We start from the raw sequence: 20,590 nt of genomic DNA, 5'->3' as shown, positions 1-20,590 counted from the left end.
CAGTACTAGAAAGTTATGAAGCCTGTGAAAGACATTTATCTCATTTTGCAGAGATGTATGTACCTGAACCTACTAACATCCCCATTGAGAAGACAAATCATCGAGGAGACATTGAATTAGAAGTACCAAACTGGCCAACACCAAGTGAAAATGACATCATCCACATTCACAGAGGTAAGATCTGAGATAAACAGGGCTAACTCAGGTCTGTGTTTATTCCCCAGGTTTTAGCACAGTTACTTTTTCAATTCTGGTACCATCTGTGTAATGCTTTGAAAAAGACAGAATACTCCTTAGTGCAGTAACTGTTACATGAATTTGTTTTGAGTTAGGATGAGTCAGTCTACTGAACTGTATTTATGCAATTTGATCTCATTATCATTACATCTTCAGCTTGGAAGAGACATCTGTGTTGGTGTGACGGAGTTCTATAAAATTAAGGATATGATAAAACGATGAAAGAGGAGTGATTCTGCAGTGTCTTTTTTGATACAAAAAGTAGGAAGCAGGCTGTTACCATGCCATTGGAGTTGATAAACCTTGATTTGGTCCATACGACATTCTTGTATTGAAAAATAAAAACAGGAAAATGTACCACAAGTTAATATATGCCACAGAAAAATGAATGGAGAAGAAAAAAAAAAACGCTTTAAGTATAATGGCACAGCTAATAATGTTACCTAATGATGTAAAACCATCTCTTGTTTAAAACTATACTGAAATCATTTTTCTAGGGTAGGGGAAAGCACTCCATGTCACAGTCTTTTTTAACTCTTTCTAATTGAAGCAATACCAAAACTTGTATTTATTTAGCTATATCCAAGGATCATCTCATAGCATACTACTGTTTGATGGCTAGGAGAAAGGTTACACTTTTCAATGGCAACGTTTCATTTCTCATAGGCACTGGTATCTGGTTTCCATCTATGCTGGCTGAGAACTTGTAAACGCACACTGAAAACTATGTGGGAATGCTCTATAATTACATGAAAAAATAGAGTCTAGTAGACTGCCAGTAGTCTGTTTTCACAGGCTGAGTGGTGCAAGTATTGTGATATGTTCTCAACAAATGAGCATACATGTCTGCACTGTCTTATCAGCTTAAAAAAAAAAAAAAAATATATATATATATATATATATATATACACTTTCATTGTAAGACTTCCAGGTTTTCCACAGCATAGAAACACAGCTTGATTTTTGTATGAATGGGAATTCAGTTGTGATCAAATAAGATGAAGTGAATGCAGCTAAGTCGGAGTTGTTTTTTATTCCTCCTTTAGATTTCATAAAGTTTTCTCTCTTTTTGATGGCTTTTTCCTGGCTAATACAGTCACTATACTAAATACTAGCTTTCAGTTATTCCAATTTCAGTTGTTCCAAATAAGATGACATTTCAGGAAAAAAAGTCCAAATTCCTGTGAATGACAGGATTTGTGACTGGGACTTTTATAATTAGATTCTTCTTTATGGTTGTGGCCTATTTACCATTACTAACAAATGCTCACGTTTGCCTTGCAGACATGAATCATCTCCAGGGAGAGTACAGAAGTGGAAGTGGACCGCACCCCAGTGAAGATGCGTCAGTCAGCTCTGTTGCCTTGGTGACGATTCCAATCACGATAGCACTGTTACTGATCATTGTCCTTCTGCTCATCAATCAGAAAAAGCAGTGGATTCCAGTGTCCTGCTACAAAGCTCCAACAAAGGTGCCGTGTCCATGCCTATTTCCAGGTTCTCACCTTTCTGAAAGACAAGATTAACTCCTAGATTCTGTGAGATGCAATTGAATTCACATCACTCCCTTAAATTATTTTTTCCTTATGCCTGAAACCATGTCATACCCATCAGGCTGTTAGTATTTATTTAATCTCCTGAAGGATTATTTTCACTGTCAAATGAAAAGCAGTAATTTGTTGCACCACACAGTAATGAGTGGTCACTACATAGAAATAAAGTTTACCCCCCAAAAAACTAATCCAAAAAAAAAAAAAACCCTCTGTGTGTGTGTACATAAATGCACGCAACTCCCATCTGCAGTCAATCTCTTGAGAGAACATTTTACTTTTAAAGTGGATAAAAGTTTAGAAAGCAATTGTCCAACATCAGATATTGTGCAATTATCCAACATCAGGTGTTGTATGTACTAGTAGTGTTTGTCACATTTTCTAATAACTGCATCATAAGGTTCTGGAATTAATATTTGAAGAGATCTTGGGAAAAAAATGGCTACTAAGTGTTCTGAAATTATAAATTAAAAAAGGGAAGAAGCAGGAAGCTTGGAAATTATCACTGAAATAAGCATTGTATTGTTTTGTTTTGAGTAATAGTTCCATCAGCAGACAAAGCCCTCACTCCATATTCAAATTCCCTTTATATTTGTTCCCCAGTTTCTCTCTCTCACACTTCAGAGTTCTAATCAGACAGGCTTTGTCCATACATCTAATATATTACTATTTCTCATTTAGAACACATTTGAGAGAAGTGTCTTTCTTGAAAGCATCTTTTCTTCAGTTTCAGGTAGAAGAATAATACAGGAGTTTTAAAAACGAATTGTCCCTATTCTTCTTTCACTGTTGAGGAACATTCTTAAAAAAATCATTTTCAAAAAGTTGGCAAATACAGTCAGAGCATATAGTTGAATTCAATTTTAGTTAAACAGAAAGCATGAAAAATCAACTTTATTCCATTTCCAGTCTTTCAAGCCAAGTAAATGATGCTAGTTTCTGAGTTTCTTAAGGAATCCGTTTAAAAATTCATTTCCTAACTCTAATGGATTTACTCTCAGAAAGGCTGCTTTCCACCCAAGTGTGTTATGTGACAAAGTGACTGAAGCTGAAGTGAAAATCACAACTTATTAACTGAGGAACTATAATCAGTAATTCTACATTTGGCCGATGTTTCCACTTCCACTTGTTACTTCAGCATGTGAATAAAAGAAGTGATTCACTTGACTGGAATGACACTGAGAGAAACTTTTAAAAGTACTTCCTGTAGGGAAATGGAAAAAAAAAAGGGGGGGGGGGAGGGAAAAAAAAAGTTTTCACAAAAGATGAAAACTTTAATTCCTTACACCAGGCAGAAATACCCAAGTCCTCAAGGAAGGATAATTTTAATGTAATGTTCAGCATTTACAAAAAGTTCAATGAATTTCAAACCAATAAAGGTTTTTATTACAGTTATTTATTTATACTAGAAATACCACAGACTGAACACTGTTGTTCAGCCTATCCAATAACAACACAGTCCCACAAAGCTGTCCCTTTTTTGCCAGACATAGTATTTCAGATGATATCTTTCACTTTTTCCAGAAATAACAGAGAAATCATCAACCATTATTATGTAGTTTTTCATTTCTTTCATCCCCCTGATGCTAATGGAATAAAATAATTTAGTTTTTTGAGCAAATATATTCCCCCAGTCAGTGGTTCCTAGGACTTTTTGGACTGAAGCTACCTTTCTTCAGAGGGGAGCATTCTGCATTGTGCCCTTATAGCTGTATGTTCTCTTCCATAGCTGACTCTGTTGTCATCAGATTTTCTTTCTGCTTTCTCTGCAATGACTGCAGGAGAGAAGTTTTGAAGCTTATAGATGTTTAAATATGCTACGAAAACATAATGAAAAAAAGGAAGATAAATTGACATTTGATGTTAATCGAAAAGTAAACATATAGATACTAAGATACGTAATAGTCTACAGGATTGAGTAATTTGTATTGAACTTTAGAAGAAGTGGTCTTTAAAGGATGATGCATAAGATACACTAGAAGACAGGTATATTGTTGAAGAGAACATACTGCGTAAGCACAGTCTTTTCTATCAAGAATGACAGGTTTTTCCACAGTTATCTGAGAGATTTTGCATTTCTGCTACACATTCTCAAATTTAGCCTAGCAATGGGAGATCTTGTCTGCTGCTCCTTCATTTCACATAAAATATCCCTTTCATATTGTAAAAATGAGGCCTCATTTTGTGTTCTTATTCCTGGTTTTGTTGTAAACTGTTTTCTCACCTGTGAGTCAACTGGTTTCCATAGAATTGCTTCTCTCACAATCTCACATTTAACATGGGAGACTATCTGACTTCAATTGCATGAATAAAAAAAAATAAAAAAAAAAATCTCTCCAATTATCTTAGTGGATTTGTAACCTGGAACAAAACATTCTTGAAAATGATCAGCAATAAAGAGGCTGTTAAAGTCTTGGAAACAACATCCTGCACATCCAAGGCAACAAATTGAAGCCCTTGTGTGTTGGTAGACTAATAGATAATGGTTTAACCAGTCCATGTGGGATATGAGAATACCAGAACTTCACTGAGAAGATGAAAAATGGTGATTTGTAAGAGCATGTTGGTATATTATTGTGCCTGGCATAAACCTTTGCCAAGCTTAGCAAGAGTCCAGGTTTTCATTGCCAATTTGATTTCCCCTTGTGTTTATGGACCACAAACATTTGTTAGTTATGGGTCGAATGTAAACTTTTTTTTGACTGATTCAATGTTCCCTTTCTGTTTTAACAGCCTTCCTGCCTAAACAATCAACTGGTATATGTGGACTGCAAGAAAGGTACCATGGTCCAGGTGGACAGTTCTCAGAGGATGCTAAGAATTGCAGACCCAGATTCAAGATACAGTGGATTTTACAGCATGCAAAAACAGAACAACCTACAGGCAGATAATTTCTATCAAACAGTTTGAAGAATTGCACCCTTACTGAGGATTTAAGAAAGAGAGAGAGAGAGAGACTAAGTCTGCTATTAAAATAAAACTAGAATTGTGCACTTGCTTAGTGGATTGTATTGGATTTGTGACTACATGTACAGCTCTAAGACCTTACTGGGATGAGCTCTGACTCCTGCAATGTGCCAGAAAAAGCATTCCCACTTTTCCTTGAGATAACTGACCAAGTGTTTTCTTAGAACCAAAGTTTTAAAACTTGTTAAGGTGTATTTGCTTGTAACATAGCTATAGAGGTTTTTTGGGAGGGGGAATCAGGGGCTAGGGGTAGGCAATAAAGTAAAAGGAAGCTTCAGAGAAGAAAAGCTGGTCATGCTTGGCTGGAGGAGAAAATGAATAAAGAATACTGCCGAGCAGCAGGATAGTGGCTTTTCTTGTTGCTCTGAAATTGCATCTGTTGCAGCAAATCCTAACCCCAGGTGAAAAAATATGAAAAGGTCTGATTTTTTTTTCCAGCTGTTGCTACAATAATATACTCATAGAACAGAATTTGTCACATCACAGGTGTGGTGTAGCTGCAAATATTTTTCTATATGATGAGAAGCTGCAGTAGTTAATGAAATAGCAAGGAAAAGGTTATAGCAGAAAATAAAGGGTGGGTTTATTAAGGATGTATAAAATGATACCTTGTGCTGCTTTTTGTTTTTGTTTTAGTTTTGTTTTCTTCAAAGCTGATTGGCTAGATTAGCCAGACTTTGGCAGAGTTAGCAAATGACTGAGGCCTAAGTAATTCCTGATATGAGCACTGGATCTTTTGACAGCAGTATTGAAGGAAGGAAGGAAAAGTCAAGAACACCATGCAGTTCCAGGGGCTTTTGTTTGTTTGTTTTGTCTGTTATGGTTTTGTTTTGTTATTTTATATCAATCTCTGGTTGTTCATACAGGAGAAGGAAAAATATATTTTGTTGGACAAAGCTCTTGCTTAAAAGAGAGTTAAAAAGAGACTGTTTTAAGGTTGTTGTTTTTTTTTTCCTGTTGATGTTCTTATTTACTGGTATGCAGATTTAGAAACTACTTCCATGCTAGGAAGCTGCTTAATTTTAATTGTATATTACTCAAGCACCTTTTTTGAAGCTCAGAAAAAAAAAAAAAGGAGATCATGCTTCTTTAAACTTTAGCATTATAGGAATATTTATGTAAATATAATTATGCTAAAAACAACAAAAAGTATTTGTATGTTTGTGTATATATATGTATATACAAATGCATGTAGGTATACATACGTATATGTACATGCATGTGTATATGCACTATACATATATATACTGTATATATAAAATACTATGTATACAGTATATATTTTTTCTATTTTTTTTCTTGTTGAATGTATTTTTATCTGAGAGAGATTTTACCCAGAGCAGAAACAGATAAACAGGCATTCCATATCAGTGCTTAATCGCTTGTGAGTTTAGAAAAGACAAGAAAAGAGCATCTCATTCTACCTACAGTTTGATTTGATTTGAAAGTGTTTGTGTGCGCGTGTGTGTGTGTGCACTCTTGTGTTTGCGTGTGTACAGTACGTGCACGATTATAGCAGTAAGCGTTGCTCTTGCTACTTGCTACATTTCAGGGTGTTTCTTATTTTTCTTTTCCTGCTTAGCCTTAAAAAGGCTTTTTAATGAATGCATTGGCTAGAGACACTGATGACAATATACATGCAGCACTAATCAGCTCCATAGAATAACACCATCAGCTCCTGGATTTTCTTTTTTTTTTTTTCCTTTCTTTTTTTTTTCTTTTTTTTTTTTTTCAAACAATTGTTTGAAACAACTACTGGAATATTGTCCACATTAAGCTGGAATTTTGTTGTAGCTTGCCTCATTTATAACTCTGACTGTATAATACAATGTTAACTTTCCAAACAGGTCTTGGCACTTTTATACTAATTACCCATTTGTGCATTGCCTTTTTTCTTTTACAAATGCTTGTCATAAGAGACACAGATACCCAGTATGCTTAATGTGAAAAGAAAATGTATTTTTTGTAAAGGAACTCTCAAGTATTGTTGTAAATACTTGGTCAGAGGTTGCTGAACTTTAAAACTGAAAAAAAAAACTAATTTATTATTATAATGACCTAATTTATTAATCTGAAGATTAACAATTTTTTTGTTTTAGAATATCAAAAAGGTGTTCTAGCTGTTTGCATCAAAGAAAAAAATAGGTGTATCATTAAAGGTCAACATTTTTTCTGCTTATATAACTTCAGTTTCCAATCACCAATACGAAAAAATGTAGTCTCCCCAGTGTTTTATACTCAATCTGATATTGAAACAGAGATGTTTCTGTCCAGTTACTACAAAGATTTTGTCAAGACAAGACATCCATTCCTTGCATAAGAGTAAGCAGTCTTTATCCAGAAATTGTAAATGCTTGCTTTTGTTTTACAATCAAGGCCATATTCTGAAAATATTAGCAGGATATAGGACATGGTGTAAAATGTTTTTTATTATTATTATTTTATTATTATTATTTTAAAGATATGATTTATCCTATGTGCTGTATCCATTACACTCTTTTACTTTGGTTCCTGTTGTGCTCTTGTAAGAGAAATGCAGATATAATTTTCTGAAAAATAGATGCATATGTGGCACTCGGAGTGCACTGCGGTTCAGCAGATTGCTTGTTTACTTTTTTAACTGTAAGGCGGTTTCTTGTAATTTGGCTCTTGGCAGCACAATAAAAAAATTTTAAACCTACTGATGTACGTGTTCTTAAATCTTCATATTTATTTGAAACAGTTTATATCTTTACATTATGGTGAGGTGTTTTTTTTTTTTTTCCCTTTGAGTAGGAAGTCATATGATTGTCATGCTGACCTTATAACAGAACAGTTCAGAAAATACTGTGGGTAAAGGGCAGTTTGCGGTTACCGAATGTTCTGGGGTTTGCACTGAAGAATTTTTGCATTGGAGGGGTTCGTGGAATTCCAAATAGTTTCAGCATTCTGTAAAGCACAATCCATCAAGCACACAGTTAGGCCTCTGCCCTGACACTGAGGCCATCTGGTCTAGTCGTACCTGTAACAGACAGCCACAAACAATCCTACAGTGCTGTGACAAGAGGTCCTATAGAATCATAGAATGACTCTGGTTGGAAGGGACATTAAAGATCCTCTGGTTCCAACCTCCCTGCCATGGACAGGGACACCTCCCACTAGATCAGGTTGCCCAAGGCCTCATCTAAACTGGCCTTGAATAATAGTGTAGCCTGCAGGAATGGGGAGGTGATCGTCTCCTTGTACTCTGCTCTGGTGAGGCCGCACCTCGAGTACTGTGTTCAGTATTGGGCCACTCAGTACAAGGAGGTCAAGGCCTTCTGGAGTGTGTCCAGAGAAGGGCTACGAAGCTGGTGAAGGTGAAGGGCCTGGAACACAAGTGCTATGAGAAGCGGCTGAGGGAACTGGGGTAGTTTAGTCTGGAGAAGAGGAGGCTCAGGGGAGACCTTATTGCTCTCTACAACTACCTGAAAGGAAGGTGTGGGGAGCTGGGGGTCGGCCTCTTCTCGCAGATAACTAGTCATAGGATTAGAGGGAATGGCCTCAAGTTGCACCAGGGGAGGTTTAGGTTGGAAATGAGGAGGCATTTCTTCTCAGAAAGAGTAGTCAGGCATTGGAATGGGTTGCCCAGGGAGGTGGTGGAGTCACCGTCCCTGAGGGTGTTTAAGGAAAGGTTGGACCTGCTGCTTAGGGGCATGGGTTAGTGTGTGACATTGGTGGTAGGGGGACAGTTGGACCAGATGATCTCGGAGTTCTTTTCCAACCTGAATGATTCTATGATTGGTGGAAACCTCCAGGGTGGGGCATCCACAACCTCCCTGGGCAACTTGTTCCAATGCCTCACCACACTCTGAGTGAAGAATTTCCTCCTAATCCCTAATCTAAATCTCTCTTTTTTAGTCTAAAATAATTCCCCCCTTGTCCTGTCATTAAAAGGTCTCGGGAATCGTAATTGGCACTTCAAGGACTTCCTGGTTTACTGATTATTCATTTACTTATTAGCCTATAATGTTGTGGTTTTTTTGTTTGTTTGTTTGTTTTGTCTTGTTTTGTTTAGTTTTTCCTTCTATTAATTTGTAAGTTAATAGAATTGATGTAAAGTTCTGGTATGTATCTTTCTGAGAGAAGGAGTTTTTCAGCTTAACTACTTCCTGTGTGGAAAGAATGGCCTCATTTTCTTTCTTTTTTACCCTACCCCCTTGATGGTTTTATTTCATACCCTTTACTTTATGCATTCAAAGAAGCAGTGGATCATCATTTACATACCACCCATTAACTGAGAGACCTGCATCTTCATTTTTTTTCTAAAAAGCCCTAGAGCTGTTCCACACCTTTTGGCCAATCTTGCCATTGTTTGTAGTTCTTATTCTATTATATCTTTCTGATGTCAAGGCCAAAAGAACAGAAAAAGTCCTCGTTGTTTAAATGTGGTACACCCTAGAACTAGCATATTTACTGTTTTGATTGCTACTTGAAAATGAGTCCATGTTCTTAGAAAGCTGGCTTTAATAATCTAAAATGCCCAAGTAATTATAGTTATTGCAAAGCCCATAAATGACTTTGACTAGGACAGATTGTTATTTTTGGTCATCCCTTTACATTTCTATCTGCTAAATTTCCAGCAATTTCCCTTTCTAGTTAACTGTTCCAGCATTTTTGTTCCATCCTGTTATGTCTGTGGAAGACTGTCGCTGACAAACATTTGGATTTTTCATGTGGACAGAACATGAAACAACTGTATGCTAATGTGTAAAATGATGGTGCAGCCACATTTGAACACTCTAAGCAGTCCTGACCTCCTTTGCCCTACTACCAGCATCAGAAAGGATTGTAATTGGAATGCCCATATAGACTAGGGCTTGACAGGTTGAAAAAGCTGTAACTGAGCAGGATAAGACAAAGGTCTTTACCTGAATGACACAAAAATGCTTAACAGGGAATTATTTTTTCCGCCTGCCTTGTCTCTTTTCAAACATCAGGTGGGAAGAATGAAAAACTTAAGGCTCAAAACAAAGGAAGGTTAGCAGAGAAACTTCGAATCATTGAATCATCTAGATTGGAAAAGACCTTCAAGATCTAGCTCAACCATCAACCTGACCTAACATGTCCTATCACCAAACCCTGTCACGTCCCCATGGCTCTTGAATACCTCCAGGGCTGGGACACCACCATGTCCCTGGACAGCCTGTTCAGATGCCTATCCTACCCTTTCTGTGAATAAATTCTTCACAATATCCAATCTGAACCTCCCCTGGCATGGCTGGAGGCTGCTTCCTTGCATCCCATCCCTTGTCACCTAAGAGAAGAGGCCAACACACTCCTCAGTGGAAGCTCCTTTCAGGCAGTTGCAGAGTGTGATGAGGTCTCCTCATAGCCTCCTCCTCTCCAGACTGAACAGCCCCAGTTCCATCAGCTGCTCCTTCCTCACAAGTCTTGCTTTCTTCTCCCTTCACCAGCTTCATTGGTCTTCTCTGCACATGCTTGAGCCACTCAGTACCCATCTGGTAGGGGCCCAGAACTGAACACAATACACTTTGGGATACCAAAAGTTTGCAGAGGAATATAATAGTAGACTTAAAAAATAATAATAATAAAAAAATGATAAGCTATTGCTCATAAAGACGCAATGTAAAGATAGCAAAGAGTCACTAGAGTGACTCTGCTAATATAAAACAAGTATCTCCAGAAGTTATATGCTGGGTAGGCAGCCAAACGGGGGGAAACATAATAGCCAAAAAGCCCCCCGTGCTTCAGTTACGAGGTTCCAATGTTCCCAGTGCTCAGCCCCTACTTGCTGCCTCATGAGGACCTACTGCAGCCTCAGGGCTTTCCTGTGGCGGTCTCTTTGCTTGCACAAGTCGAAGATGCTCACTTAGTTGTGGGGAGCTGGGGGTCAGCCTCTTCTTGCAGATAACTAGTTGTAGGACTAGAGGGAATGGCCTCAAGTTGCGCCAGGGGAGGTTCAGTTTGGAAATGAGGAGACATTTCTTCTCAAAAAGAGTGGTTAAGCATTGGAATGGGTTGCCCAGGGAGGTGGTGGAGTCACCGTCCCTGAGGGTGTTTAAGGAAAGGTTGCACCTGGTGCTTTGGGACATGGTTTAGTGGGTGATAGTGGTAATACGGTGATGGTTGGACCTTATGATCTTGGAGCTCTTTTCCAACCTTAATGATTCTATGATTCTACACATCCGAAGTCCAATGATGAAATTAAGCAGCGACTGGCCATTTTTATTTTTTTACAAAAGTAGGACAGCGTCCCTGAAAACACCTCCGCTTCCGCCGACCGGCACCCGCAGGAGCCGCCACCTGCCCTGGAGGCGGATCCCTATCCCCACACCGCCTCAGGGCAGGCTGCGAGGGGCGAAGGTCCGCGCCTCCAGCCCGGAGGGCGGCGGGCACCGCGCCGGAGGTGACGGGCGGCCCCAGCGCCGCCGGCCGTGCCGTGCCGTGCCGTGCCGTGCCGTGCCGTGCCGTGCGCTGCCCCGCGACGCCGCCTTCCGCCGCCAACGGGTCGCGCGCGCCGCGCTCCGCCCCCTGCGGCCGTTGGGAGCGGCCGTTGGGCAGCCCTGTCCCGTCACGCGCCTCCTCCTTCCCCCTCCCGCCCCCGGAGCTGCGGGAGGCGCCGGGAGCGCGCACGGCCGGGGGCGCGCACGGCCGGGGACGCGCAGCCGGCGGCGGGGGGGGTGTCTCCGGGTGCCGCGATGGCGGCGGCGGCCTCGCAGCGGGACCCGGGCGACTGGCAGGACTTCTCCGGCTTCCAGCCCCCGCAGGCTGGCGGCGCTCCCGAGGCCGCCCGCGACAAAAGCGGCTGGGCCGGGGGGGATCTGGGGGCGAGGCTGTCCCTCTGCTTCCAGCCCCCGCAGGCCCGGGCTGGCGGCGGCGGCGGCGAGAGCCGCGTTCCGCTGCGGCCCCTCACGGAGCAGAGCGCCCTGCAGGACGACGAGTGAGTGCGGACGGGGGGACGGAGGGACAGACAGACAGACAGAGGGGAGCGGCGGTGCCCGGGGAGGCCCGGCCCGGCCTGAGGGGACAGCGGGGACGTGGGGCTGGCAGGGCAGGGCGCTCTGCGGCTCGTCCTGGCCTCGGGGCCCGGCCTCGCCGCTGCCTTGGGAGGGAGCCCTTTGGCTTTGGGTCCCGGAGCCGCCTGTGCCTGCGGCCCCGTGGGTGGGTGTCCGTCGCCCCAGACGGGACCGCTCCGGCAGGCGGAGCGGCTGGCGGTGCTGTGCCTTCGGCTGCTTGCCGCCCGCCCGCTGCTCTGCTTCACCGCTGGGGGCTGACCGGGGGGGGATGGAAAGCAGATAGAGAACGGGATCGCCGAGTTGCGACTGTGATAATTGCTGTCTCCCCCCAGCAGTAGACCACTTCTGACCTCTGCTGCCTTCCTGTTTTTATTTTACTAGTATCTATGTTCTCTCTTATAGTAAATTTCACTGTTAGCTTGTCTTCGTTATACAATCATAGAATTAGAAACACTGTCTTCATTATACAGTCACACTGCAGCTTTTCTGTTACTTTGAGGTAACTAAATTATGTCCCATTCCAAGAAAAGGGGGGGGGGGGAGGCACTCAGCAAATGACTGGGTGTCTGGTATAAACAGTGAGGTAAGTACGCAGAGCTGTGAATCAGAGATGTTGTACAGCAGGAGACTCTGTCTGCCCTTCTGTCTCTGGCTCAGGCATTCCTCTGACCTCCTGTGATCCTAGCTAGGCAACCGCTCCAAACACGCATCAACAGCATGTTGCTGTTGGCAGGGTTAGAGGCAGGGTTTGTTAGCTGACTTGAGATGACCTTCTGACGGGGCTGCTCAGTTTCAAAATCTCGACTGGTGTACCAGAACAGGACTGCATATGCAAGCCTAGAGTCCATTGTATACTGTAGACATGATTAAGATCAACTGTGAACAAGAGTGATGGACTGGGATCAGTGAGAGTACTTCTAGATAAAGCAAAATTACTGTAAAATTTTTAGCATAAGTTCTGCGTGTTCATTATTCAGTGATAAACAGAGAGGAAAAAAAGTATGATAAAAGTAGCTAAAGCAAGCCATAAAAATAGAAGTTTCGCTCAGATGTTGCTATTCAGCTAGTTGCTATTCTGCTAGTTCCCAATTTTAAATTGCAAAATGCGAGGAAAACGAGAGCAACAATAGGGAAAGAATTTATAGCTGAGATCAAATTTCATTAGGGGAGGGCTTGCCCACTCCCCAGGAAGATTTTGAGTATAGTTATGTAATTAGCAATGTGGCTGTCTCTTTGTTACCTTGCTTTATATTACTGCTGTGCATAAATTTTACATTTAAAATGAGAAATAAATGGGGTTTATTGAAAACCATTGTCACTTGACTTCAGAACTTGATAAAAAATAGTGTCAGTAACTTGCAGATGAATGTTTAGTAGTCATTGATTGAAATATGTTATCATTACAGATACGGTTACTGCTGATCAGTTTTTGTTTTAAGTTCTCCATCTTCATTTTTATTCTTCTCTCCAGGATCTGGAATGCCTTGACTGATAATTATGGTAATGTAATGCCAGTTGACTGGAAATCTTCCCACACCAGAGCTTTGCACTTGCCAACGCTGAATCTTTCAGAAAAAGGGGTAAGTTCTGATCAGTAAAAATACCCCTTCTTGGATCTTTTATACTCAGCAGGAAAATAAAGCAATTTGCTTTTCTATAAAGGAGTGTTGCTATTAAATAGCTTAAAATATTTTGCTTGACATTAGACATGAGGTTTTTAAAAAAATAATAGAAAGACAAACAGCCATTGATGTATGTTTGCTTCTGTTTGGGTTGGAGTAATACAGGGTTAGATGGATGTTTATTAGAGGCCAATGTTAATTAGATCAGAGCATGAGAGGTAACATTTATGTGGAATGATTTCTCATTGTACAAATCTTTCTCCTATCTGTTTTATCTTGAACAGTGTTCTGGGTAAGGGAGGAGAAAAGGGAGTATTCTGATTTAGTAAATCCATTGTGGACTTTTTCAAAGTTGATCTCATTCTGCAGTCAGGTAGAGACTGAAGTAGATTCTTTAACAGAAAAGACAACCCAGGGGTCACTGAAGTGTAATCTTTTGTTTTGTATTTCTTATTTAACAAGTGAAATGGTTTTCTAGAGAAAGAAGAGCTCGAGCAATGTTTATAGAAGGGTTTGTCCACTGATCTTCTTAAAAGTGGATTAAAACACTTCGGTAAGAAAAGCTAGGAAGAGTTCTCATCTCTCAGGCCTTCTGAGGAAATGAGTTGTTTATCTTTAAACGTGGTGAAGTTGAATAATGTTGTAAAAATACCTTGGTGTGTAACGTGAGAATAGATTAAAGCTTTGATTTTTGCCATCCATTAGAAATCCACAGCTATATTTTACTATAACAGCAGTAGTTACTGTTCTGGTGAAAAGGATATCAGAAGAAAACTGACTCTTAGGGGTTCTTCAGGGGAAGATGGCAATGTGGAACTCACTCTGTCTTTCTCTGAGTCTGATGATCATCTCTTGATTTCGACTCGTGTTTATTCTAATTTTTATTAATAGAGTGCTCAGATTGTCTAAGTGGTTTCGGAGTAATTAGATCCTTACATTTAAAGTTAAAAACAATTGCATCCCCATGTGCTGTAATTGTATTATGTGACTGAAAAGATGGACTGAAAGACTGATGGCTTTCTTGATAAGGAACTAGTTACAATATAAAATATTTAATATATTTTTTGTAAATTTTGTGGGAAATTATGATGGAACTACATGAATGTAAAGTTGGTTTGATGAATTAGAAAGAATCTTAGGTATGCTGCCAGTAGAGGAAATTTTAGTTTATGAATTAAATATAGCTCAAGTTTTTTCAGCTTTCACTCCACCTGGCATGTCTTTTGATGTGTAAAGCCCATCTGTTTGGAAGCATTCAGCACGGTTTTTTTTTCTACATGTCTGTTTCAGCAGTATTTCTGGATATATGACAGCACATATGGACCAGCTAGTAGCTTGTTTTAACTTCCTTACACTGAATGCTAACAGCTAAGCAACATTTCCTTGATGCATTTGAAACTAATAATATGCCATTGGACTTGTGCTTGAGGTATTTTTCCTCCTGTTCTAGGAAGAAGAAATGTCAGGTGAATGAGGCTGATTCATCAGATCTTTGTTGGTTCACATCACAGACCTGTGAATATTTTTGTATGGCTCTGACAGTGAAAGGAGCAGCTGGGTGGAAGTCTTGTACAGCGGTACAAGGAACAGGATTGCACAATTGCTTGTTTAGTATATTTACTAAAGTTAGATTACTTTTAGACAGATCTTTCCCTGAATTGCAAAAAACGTTGCTGCCAGCACAATGAGTAGGAGTGTGAGGGCAGAAACAGGCATGGAGAGTGGCTGGATGGTCCTTTGGGCATCAGCTGTAGCTTGGGCTGGTTTAGGTAGTTTATTAGCCTATATTATCAGAATATATTCTGGTAGTCTTTCACAGTATTGTTTCTGGGGATGGCAGGAAGGAGGAACTGACCTCCTTCTAGCTATGCTGTTATCCTTGCTTACTATCTCATAGTTGTTAACCATTTCAGGACTGCAGACATTAAAGAATGACAAAACTTAAATGTATCCACATGGTAGGTGAACAAAGATTCTTAGTGGAGCCCTGTCACTGCATTGTTATTCCAGATACTGGACAAAATTTGACATCTGACTTCCTTCTGATGTCTGAAGGAATACAAAGTGTGTGTTTTCAGATGACTTTAGCTTTTCTAGGCTGGTTTGGCTGGAATCCAGTAACAGATAAAATGCAGAAAAAACAAACCACTTTGTAAATAAGCTGTAATATGTCAGTGGGGGAGTAAAATATACCTGACTGATTAAGGCGCAGACTTAAATAAACATGTTCTATTTTTAAAACAACAAAAAAAAAGTTTTTCATTATGTGAAAAAGTAGAACTATAAAAGCACATAAAATAATAGATTTGTGTAGTATTAGATATTATATGTAGCTTTCCTCCCCCACACTGAAACCTGTGTTTTCATTTAAGACAACTGCCTCATTTAAATACCTACATTGGATTGACAGCTTTCCCTGGAAATATATGTGTGTCATTGTGTACGAGGTCTTTAAATGCTGAGGGTTTTTTCATCTTTCAAAAGTGACAGCTATTTTAACTTTCTACATTTACAGTTTTGATTTCGGTTGATAAGGCACTTCAGTTTCCAGGTACTTGACAGCAAGAATCGTTGATTCCATTATTATGGGCAAGGAATATGTTTTGTTTGTGTGAAACTCAGTATTAGATTCCCTTTTTTTATTTGTATACACATATTTATACATATAAATATGTATGTGTGTTAGATTTATATAAAAATACAAATTTTCATGCTTTCTAGGTAAATGATAACTTAAACCTTGACCTGTCAGATGACGAAGAGCTGAGGGAACAGTTGGATATGCATTCTATCATTGTTTCCTGCATCAATGACGAACCACTATTCACAGCAGAACAGGTAAAGTGTTCACTAAAGACACTGTTGTTCTTGTAGTACTTTCTTTTCGTCTGTAATTATCTTTTTGTTCTTCTTCCTTGCTGTTACAATAGCTAAGCTTCTTAATTGTTCTTTTATTAGAGTTGTAATAATGTGTGAGATACTATTACGTCATTCAGATTTGAAAAACTTCTGGTTCTTCAGGTGAGGTTGGTAGTCAGGGTTTTTGAAATCTTTATACCCTTCTTATCATGAATTAGTCAGAAATACTGCTAAACTAAATACATGGATTAAGAAGCCAAAATATTTTCAAAATGGCGGTATTGTTATGATGTTTGTAGTTTTCCAGCCTGACAGCATGGACATTCATATCCACGTATGGCTTTGCGGTTACTGAGAATTCTCTGAAGCTTTTGTCTAATATGAGAGCAGATCAACGCTTTTCCTACTAAGCATTTGAATTACTTGGTGACTGAAGGCTTCTGTTACAAATCCACAGTTTTAAGCTCTCTTGAGAATTGCTCTTTTGAGTGAGGTTAATGTCTGTCCACTATGATCCTGCTTAAGTAAGCAAATGCAAGAGTGTATGTTCTTGTTATTTCAGTGGTTATCTTTGAATTCTCATGAGCATGGTTACTGAGAGTACAAGAGCTGGGATTGCTTGAGCTGTCTTTGCTCTTTTTTTACTGCGAGGTGGATTTGAACAATGTCTACAGCCGTTAAACTTGCAGAATTTGATCTGTTATTTATTCAGCTAATAATTTAGCCTGTAGACATACTTTTCAGTATAAAAATGAACATAAGTTCTTTACGTGCAGGATTTCTGTTCTTATACTTTCTATCTGGCTCAGATCTTATCCCTAGGGAAGGGAATCAACTTCAGGTTATGATGGATCAGTTCATAAAACTTCACATAAGCACAGCAGATTATCAGGTTATTCAGAACTTGTTTTGGCTGACATTTTCATTTTGTCTGGAAGCAATTTCGTATTAATGGTAAAACAATTATGAGAAGAATAAACTAATACCGATCTGAATGAACAAATAATATGCAGTATAGTATAAAGAAAAAAAATAATAAAGAGGATGTAGTTTGGATGGCTCTGAGGAAATATTAGTACTATTTCTTCTGATAGTCATATCATGGGACTCTTCCATTCTGATCTAAGTACCAGATTAGCAGGAAGATTTTGTCATGTTGGAGGAGATGGAGAGAAAAATACTCAGACTTTAAAGAGCTGAGAACAGAGAATTCCATGTGCAGTAGATGGCTTTGTTTGATGTTTTTTAATGTCATCTTTGTTCCATTTGTGCTGAATTTTCAGTAAAAGAGGCATCCATAAAAGGACACAACAGTTTTGCTTAGAAAGTATAGTGAAATTTGGGGGTATGAAAAAAATGTGATTGTTTTGTTTTTCCTTCAACTGAATACTCTGGAAAGATAGTCCAGCTTGCTTATTCCAGTTCAGTTCTCTTAGGCAGAACCCTGTGTATCTTCGTATGGAAATAGCTGTATGGTTTCAGCACACTGCTTGTAGAGAGGTCACCAGCACACCAGGAAAAGATATTCTCAGAGAATGAGGAGGAAATATCAATATGATTTCGTTTGTTCTTCTGAATCCAGTCTCAGTATTAGTTTTGTCCAGCAACATCTGTGCTAATTGAAAGTAAAAAAACACTTAAGCTCTTAATAGATCTGCTTCAAATTGCAGGCTGTTTCTCTTCTTGCAGTGAGGATTTTCATAAGGATTTTCTTTTTTGAAGGTGATTGAAGAAATAGAGGAAATGATGCAGGAATCACCTGATCCAGAAGATGATGAAACGCCCACTCAATCCGATCGTCTCTCCTTGCTTTCCCAGGAAATTCAGACACTCAAGAGATCCAGTACAAACAACAGCTATGAAGAGAGTAAGTGATGTTTATTTAGTATTTTGTTCTTATGTCTATTGAAAATACTTTAATGGGTAAGATTGCCATGTACTTGATCTATAGTGACTCATTCTTACGAAATTTCTGCATCCAACAATATTTTCAAAATGTTTAAATTCTCCCAAAAGGAGAAACTAGAATTAGAACGTGAATAGAAGACTTTTCATAATTTAGAATAAAAATAAAACTTCATAACATTTATAATGTACTGAAGTTTGATTCACTGTGATGAGAGCCTTTCATAGATAATGCGAGAAGCCTATTATTTTTATTAAGCTTTATTAAATTATATTCTGAAACTAAATGCTTTTTTGAAGCCACTGTGCTATTGGTGTTTGAGGAGATGAGCTAAAGCTCCTGAAAGCTATGTGGTAGGTAAAAGAAAATGGTGTTTCTTTGGTACTGTTTCAGTCACTGCAACTTACCTTGATACATAGTAACACTGAAATGAAGAAACCATTGCTTTTTTCCTACCTAAAGCCATGACCATTTCTCTCTCCACCCTTTCCATTCCTCTTCAGAAAACTTAAGAATTAAAAAACTTTGTGTTATCTTCTACACAGAGGAAATAATCTGCTCTTCCTTTTATAAAAGAAGTAACTACATGTATAGCTTAAGTGTAATATTTGGATTTGTTTGCAAAAGAAACCTGTGATTAATCAATTTCATGATGGAAATTTGTTTCATCTGCTTATTTGTCAAAATCTATTTTAGAAGGTGGTAGGAACGCATCTGCTAGCACATCCTACTACTCTGTGACCTTTTAAAAGTTTGGTGTTTTCTTTCCTTTAGTCTGGGTCAGCAGTATAAATTCTACAAATGATTCAGAAAACTGGCTGACCTTCTGTGACGTGACTTACAGTTTCTGCTACATTTCAGATTTATGGAGGAGATTCCATTTTCATGGTTGGACTCATAGCTGTCTTAACACATAAATTTCAGGAATGTGAAAGCAAAGTGTATCTTGCTCAGCAGGGCTTCCTGCTCTTCTGACAGTTCCATATGTCCTTAGGTTTGGAGTTAATCAAGCTTGCTTTCTATTCCATATCATATTTATTTTGCTTTGCCTCAGGAGCTCATCTTCTCTGTTGCATCTTTATGGATTAAAGGTCAGCCTTGACCAAATAATTCCTTGAGTTACTTTGGCAGATAATTTAACTTTGCTTCATCAGTTTCTCAGAATCTGCTTTCACATCTCTCAGATCACTGTTTTATGGAAAGCTCTTGCTACCTTTTTTATGTGCGAAGTCACTTCAGAATTAGTCTGCGTATCTCCAAATTTCTTGCAGGTTTTTCCTGGAAACTGAGTATGTCTTTTGTAGGACAAGTCAGAGGTGTTATTCTTTAGGTCTGAGAGAAAGAAATCAGTTTGTATTTGATCTTTTCGTGCGGAAAGACTTGTATTAAGACAGTCCAAAAATAGAAAGTTACAATTCTGGTTACACAGATTAGTCCCGTAGTGTACAAATCTAAGATTTAATCCAGGTAGTCTACTGAATTTGAATTATTCTGTTTTCGCTCACCGGTATCGGGTGAGTAATTTCTATGTAGCACCTCTGTAGCCTTTGATCATGACAGCTGATCAATCATAAGTCAGGATTGCAGCTGAATAATCTGTCCCTCTCTTTGGGGTTTTGAACAATTGGTTTTTAGGCTGTGAAGCTGGTTCTTAAGTGTTGGAACTCACTGGTGTTCTCACTGTTCTTTTTTCATGAAATAAAACAGTGGTGCAACCGATGTTTTTAATCCTGTCCTCTGTACTGAATGCATATTACATTTAGTCATATTAATTTTTTTCTCAATTTCACAGACTGTAGGGCCTATTACGTCCCTTGCACACCCATACACCAGAAAATCCTGTATCTACCTTTTTTCTCCTTTATGTTTGAGTTGATGTTGCTATTTGCAAGTACTGACAAGCATAGTTGACTTTGCAAAAAGTTAGTGCTGTGCTAAGACCTACTGTGGTATGCAATGACTGCGAATACGGCTGAGATGCTGTTAGGCACAGAGGCTATCACCTGCACGCTGCATGCTTAGAATAGTTTAAGCAACAGCTTAAACAGATGGTGGACAGTTCAAACTGCTTGAAACTTAGAGCCTTTAGCATACTGTACTGTCACAGTATTCTAGCAGAGTTTAAGGCCTTAAACTACCCCCCCAAAAAATGTGTCTCATTGCCGGAGAATTGCCCTAACAGGTTTTGTCGCTTCTCCTTTGGTAAAGGAAAAGGAGCTTTCTCCAATTAGTTTTCCCTGCTGTCATTTAAGAGAGAGAAAAACATTTCACCTACTACCTTTTTTAATGCTTTTTTTTTCCTGAGAGCTATACTTCATTGTAGTTCCTGGGCTTATCTGTATTTTTCAACACTTGCCCATGAGCACTTTTCCTTACAACAGTTTTTTTGAACATAAAATTTGAACATAACCAAATAATTGCAAACACCTATGCAGTGTCTTTAAATAGATT

The 20,590-nt window shown here is 39.2% G+C and overlaps 2 protein-coding genes across 5 annotated transcripts in view; both read left to right on the top strand.

Annotated features, from left to right (window-relative positions):
* CRIM1 (cysteine rich transmembrane BMP regulator 1) overlaps positions 1-7,434 on the top strand; it is a 181,386-nt gene extending 173,952 nt beyond the window's left edge. For all 3 annotated transcript variants that reach the window (XM_066993908.1, XM_048047756.2, XM_048047755.2), the window contains 3 exons: positions 52-174; positions 1,522-1,709; positions 4,521-7,434. In XM_066993908.1, coding sequence (XP_066850009.1) covers positions 52-174; positions 1,522-1,709; positions 4,521-4,697 — 488 coding nt within the window. In that variant the 3' untranslated portion in view covers positions 4,698-7,434. The remainder of the gene's footprint in view (positions 1-51; positions 175-1,521; positions 1,710-4,520) is intronic.
* Positions 7,435-11,359: 3,925 nt separating this feature from the next.
* Positions 11,360-20,590, top strand: part of FEZ2 (fasciculation and elongation protein zeta 2) — a 32,464-nt gene continuing 23,233 nt past the window's right edge. The window contains exons 1-4 of one of the 2 annotated variants that reach the window (XM_048047735.2): positions 11,360-11,676; positions 13,224-13,332; positions 16,096-16,212; positions 17,956-18,100. In XM_048047735.2, the coding sequence (XP_047903692.1) occupies positions 11,435-11,676; positions 13,224-13,332; positions 16,096-16,212; positions 17,956-18,100 (613 nt within the window). In that variant the 5' untranslated portion in view covers positions 11,360-11,434. The remainder of the gene's footprint in view (positions 11,677-13,223; positions 13,333-16,095; positions 16,213-17,955; positions 18,101-20,590) is intronic. The other variant, XM_048047736.2, reaches the window with a different exon arrangement.

The sequence above is a fragment of the Anser cygnoides genome, chromosome 3 (assembly GCF_040182565.1).
Source record: "Anser cygnoides isolate HZ-2024a breed goose chromosome 3, Taihu_goose_T2T_genome, whole genome shotgun sequence".
Classification (NCBI taxonomy): domain Eukaryota; kingdom Metazoa; phylum Chordata; class Aves; order Anseriformes; family Anatidae; genus Anser; species Anser cygnoides.
Note: the sequence above shows the minus strand (reverse complement) of the source record. Positions and strands in the feature narration are given on the sequence as shown.